Below are 4860 nucleotides of genomic sequence, written 5' to 3'. Positions count from 1 at the left end.
CAGGAATGCAGGGAGAGGGACAGGGCTGTGGGCAGCTCATCCAAGGGGCCGTGGGGGGACTGGCTTCTTGCTGCTGCATGCATTTCCCCAAGGGGGTATGGTGGGGCACGTGTCCCCCAGATTTTGCTCGTGGGGCAGGGGTGGGTTGCCTGCTGCAGGCTTGGGCTCCCCACCCTGCTGCCCCATCACTTGGGGCCTCCACAGCCCAGCAGGTGGGATCCGGCAGAGCAGAGCGGGGTGGGGAAGCTCAGTGCCGTAAGCCTTGCACTGCCATGGTCAATCAGGGGCAGGGGTGGCGGTGCGGAGTTGTCTGTCGCTGCCTGGGTAGGCAGAGAGCACCTCGCCATGGTGGCAGCAACAAGCTTCCCCACCTGGCCCCACTGTCCTGCTGCACCGGGTCCTGCCCACTGGGCTGTGGAGGCCCCGGGAAGAGGGCAACAGGGCAGGGAGCCCCAAGCCTGCAGCGGGCAGCTTGCATGCACCCCTCCCCAGCTCCCAATGGGCTTTGCTCTGGCCACGCTGCCTGTGGTGGAGGGGAGCCAAACTCTGCACTCTGCTCCACTGAAGCAGCTGCTGCCTCCCATGGGTGATGGTTAGGGTTCAGGTACTGCTGAAGGGGGCAGCGGGCTGTGGGTCTGGGTTCCTAGCCCCATAGCCCTGGCAGCTCTCTCCCTGCTCCCCCTCTTCCCCCTGGAGGCTAGGGGGATGGGGAGTTGTGGGTGGGGAGTGAGGGGCACCAGCAGGGTTTGGGGGAGGGCTGTGGGTTGGGAGTGAGGGGCAATGGCATGGGCAGGGCACCAGCATATCAGGGTTGCTCAGCACCTCAAAGCAGGGGTGGGGGGCAGCTGCAATTGGATGTGTCCTGGTCAGTGAAGGGGGCAAGGGGAGCTCTGATTTTCTATGCTAAAAAACCCAAAGTCAAATGGACTGATTTTAATTCCTTATTTTCCCTTATTTTGTTCTCAAAGCGTGATTTTTTTTTTTGCTTGCCCCCTTCTCCCCCAGACCTCACTTCATCCCTTTACTACTTGGCTTCCATGATAGGTTAAGCAGTTTTACCAGCTTGCATCAAAGATGTATTTATCTACAAGCCTTTATACAGAAACCAAGAGAGAATTGTGTCCTGAATAAACCAGTGGGAAGTGTACATCTTCCATTTCATCATAGTTGTATCCGTTCCTTTCACTACCTTCCATGACGGTGAAAAATACCTTTATTAAGCTGTTAACCTCTATGTACGGTAATAATTAAATCGTTTTAGATGCCATAACTGCCAGTACCTTCATCCTAAATTTTTGGAAAGGAGTTGAGCATCACAAAGAGCCTGTCTGTACTTTCCACCTAGGTTCTTTTTGATTTCACATCATTTATACCTGGTATTTCAGAATACTGCACTGGGAAGCTGTGCAGGGAGGAAATAATGTTGCTGTGATGCAGTATGAAGAATACCCATTTTCTGATGGCTTTAGGAAGGATATCAACTTCTCAGCTCTACAGCATGCCAGCATTCACAAGAAAGGCAATGCAGAATTTAAATGATAGATTCCAGCTCCTTTTCTCCATCTGGATCCCAGTTATAAATGTCTTTGGAAACTGTTAAGTTTTCTGATTGAGTTGTGGATAAAAGCTGGGGTCTAATGTAAAAGTTTAAAGCTGGTCAGTAATACATGTTTTGGGTTAAATGAAACCCTTTTTTATTTTCCAGAGTCACAATTGAAAGACAATCCTGCCTTTTCTATGCTGAATGATTCAGATGATGATGTGATTTATGGGTAAGCAGTGATAGCAAGAAATATCCAGGGGGTGGCTGGGGTATGGAATGCCTTTTACTCAAATTATGTTTGAAAACCTGAGGTGGTTCATAGCAAAATCCAGACACACTGAATGCAAAGAAGAAGGGAATTGTAGCTTGATTCTTGCATTTTGAATGGCTTCCTTCCAGAATATAAACACGATGAGACTTCCTATTATTTTGTTTTTTCTTATCTGGCATCCATAAAACATGTTCATTGACACTGGTACAAATAGGTACATTCCCTGCCTCTAAAGGTAAGGATGAAGACAACAGCAGGTTATAGTAGGGGAATGCAAGTGGGTGGGGTTTGCAACAGAGAAACCTAGTAGCAGGAGGGAACAGACAGTTCTGGTGCCAAAGTTGGGAAGGATCGCAGGAAGCAAGTGGGAAAGCATTGGAAGCTGGGCTGTACTTAAAATAAGCATTGTCCTGCTGTGCAGCAGTTGTCATTCTAAGTGCCCAACATTTGTCAAAAGGTGTTAATAAAACCCAGAAAAACTGCCAGATGTGTTCAGGTGTGAGCCAGATATTAGTATGACAGTAGCACTGAGAAGCTCAACTAGGTCAGAGCCCCACTGGGCTAGGTGCTGGAATGGCACCTAGGTGCTCTCTATCCTTGAGAGCTTAGCCTTGGTCAAATGCACCACACCAGCAGTTGTCGGGGCAAAATGAGGATAAGGTGGTATAACCATAACCTAAGTGTGTTTTCTGTATGGATTAACCGTTACATTGCTTTAGGTGTAAGGATTTATTGTCTGTGCATGTGCAGGCCTGGCTTCTGTTTGGTAGTGATAGTTGCTGCCTTGCCACTGAGTAGACATTACCAGCCGCCCAGTAGGGTTCCAGAGGCATTGCAGTGGAAGCACACCTTGAGGACTGCTTTGGCAGACAGAAGTGTGTATTGTTCACGTGCTAAACAGAAAAGGCATTCCTTATTGTTCCGTATCCCAAAAATCTCCTTGTATTTGCAGTAAATTATTGTAGAACTTTCCTTGTATAGTTAACGCTTGAAAACTAGCTGTTTTTTCAGGATGTTTACAATGGTTTGTTTAACAGGAGTGACTATGAAGAAATGCCGCTCCAGAATGGCCAAGCCATTAGAGCCAAGTACAAAGAAGAGTCGGATAGTGATTGAATTCACGTGGATGAACTCGTTCAGTAGAAATGAAAGCAATTTTTATTTTTTTCCCCATATCCCAAGGAAGGACATCTTGCTTATTTCTGTTTACAGAGTTAAAACTGAAGGAGAAAAAATGGAAATGCTTGAAAAGGTGTGCTACAAAACCCAAACTTTTTACACTAGAAAATGTCTTGTAAAAGCACATCCTTGGAGAACAGACTGTGGAAACAAGGGGGCTTTTGCAGTTTAGTACCATCTTGGAGTAGTGTTTATGTTGATTTAAAACTGCTCCCTTACTTATTTTTAGAGGAATACATGCAGCCTAATCTGTTCACACTTTTATGCAACTTGTTCTAGCTGCAATGTACAATGCCCACTAAAAATTGAAGTGCCTCTTCTTCCTTTTCTCTAACTCACTTGAATCGGAGGTGGAGAATGACATGTTTTCCATTGGGTTCTGAGAAACCATAATCTTTCCTGCTTCTCCTTTGAGGAGCAACATTCAGGGTTTGTTTGTTTTGTTTTTTTTTTTTAGTGGCCAGTAGCATAATAGGCTTAAATACCTATTTTTAGGTGTTCATAAAATGGATTTTGCCAAGCAGTTAATTTAATGAGTAATACAAGTACAAACATTCAAGTTCTTTTGCACCAAAAATACATAACCCGAATGTTATATAACAAGTAGTGTGCAATTATTTAAGGGGCAGGTTACTTCAGACCCTTCACCAAATTAAAATGAGTCAAAATATATAGATTAAAATGTTCATACTTCAGAGGGAAACAGTACTGCTGTCTTTCTGTGTATGTGTTTGGGGGGGGTAATGTATGTGTGTTCTGCAAAGCATACAGGATAAAATGTCCTATTTTAACACACACATTCTTTTAAGCTTTGGATCTTTTTTCTAAGCTGGCATTTTGTTAAAAACAGTTGCTCTGTGTTGCAGAAAGTTGCTTTTGCTGATGTGTTGAATGTATGTGAAAGAGTCTGCTTTACATTTTCAGCATATGGATCAATCTGCTCTTTCAGCCACAACTAAACAGCAACACATGCTATTGCTGTGTGTGATTATTAGCAATTATCCTTTTCCAGTCTGTGCTGGAAGAGTGAGGTGCAGAACTTCTAAGCATTTACTAGAATGTTGCTCCTCTTGACACTTTAAGAAGATATTTCCCAGTGTTCCCACTACAATGGAGCTTTGTCTTTAAAGAGAAGCTGCCAATTTCCAGTAACATTTAAAGAAGCTATTTCCAGATACTGCACCTGTCAGTCTTTAGGTTTTGTGGTTTCACAATCAGTTTTCTTCTCCAAATTATGTCTCCCTTTGCTGTGGCAGACCCACATAAACCAGGAAAACTGACAGACCATATAAGACATGCCATTATGCTGGCTTGTATAGAGAGACCCATCTACAAAGGGGATTGAACTCTGACTTTAATCCACTTCAATTACGAATTCGGTATGTCCATGGGACCTCTTTGTGCCGTGTTAAGAACCACTGCAATTTGTCTTCTGAGCATTCATAACAGCTGTTCTAAAAGCAAAATTCTCTAGTACAGACCACAGCCAAGAGAAGAACAAAGTATTGCCATGTGGACAAAGTAATCCAACTCGTATTTTAAGAGCACCAGGTGTGTTTGTAACATTACATGGAAAAATTGTGGCAAATTTAATATTTAAGCTGTCTTGTAAACTGCAGTGGCTATTACATCTTGCACTCCTTTAAAAAAAAAAAAAAAAAAAAAGACTGTAAAAGTAGCTGAGTGCGTGCATGCACTTGAGACTGACGTCAAGTCAAACTCCGGATCCAACCATATTTCTTCCTCCACTCAGAAAATTCCAGTGACCCATGGGAGTCGGGGTTCCAGGCTCAGGCTTCTTAAGCTTCCATAATTTTTATTTTTATGCATTTAAGATGTTTTTTGGCTCCTTTTAAATATCCTTTTC

General features: G+C 43.9%; 1 protein-coding gene across 3 annotated transcripts in view; it reads left to right on the top strand.

Annotated features, from left to right (window-relative positions):
• Positions 1-4658, top strand: part of TMEM181 (transmembrane protein 181) — a 16141-nt gene extending 11483 nt beyond the window's left edge. Inside the window, exons 8-9 of one of the 3 annotated variants that reach the window (XM_006021931.3) lie at positions 1706-1772; positions 2852-4658. In XM_006021931.3, coding sequence (XP_006021993.2) covers positions 1706-1772; positions 2852-2930 — 146 coding nt within the window. In that variant the 3' untranslated portion in view covers positions 2931-4658. Of the gene's footprint in view, positions 1-1005; positions 1347-1385; positions 1678-1705; positions 1773-2851 lie in introns of those variants that run through there. The other 2 variants (XM_025201996.1, XM_025201997.1) reach the window with 2 other exon arrangements.
• The last annotated feature ends 202 nt before the right edge of the window (positions 4659-4860 follow it).

This window comes from Alligator sinensis, unplaced genomic scaffold (genome assembly GCF_000455745.1).
Source record: "Alligator sinensis unplaced genomic scaffold, ASM45574v1 scaffold682_1, whole genome shotgun sequence".
Classification (NCBI taxonomy): domain Eukaryota; kingdom Metazoa; phylum Chordata; order Crocodylia; family Alligatoridae; genus Alligator; species Alligator sinensis.
The sequence above is the reverse complement of the archived record's forward strand: the minus strand, read 5'-3'. Positions and strand labels throughout refer to the sequence as shown.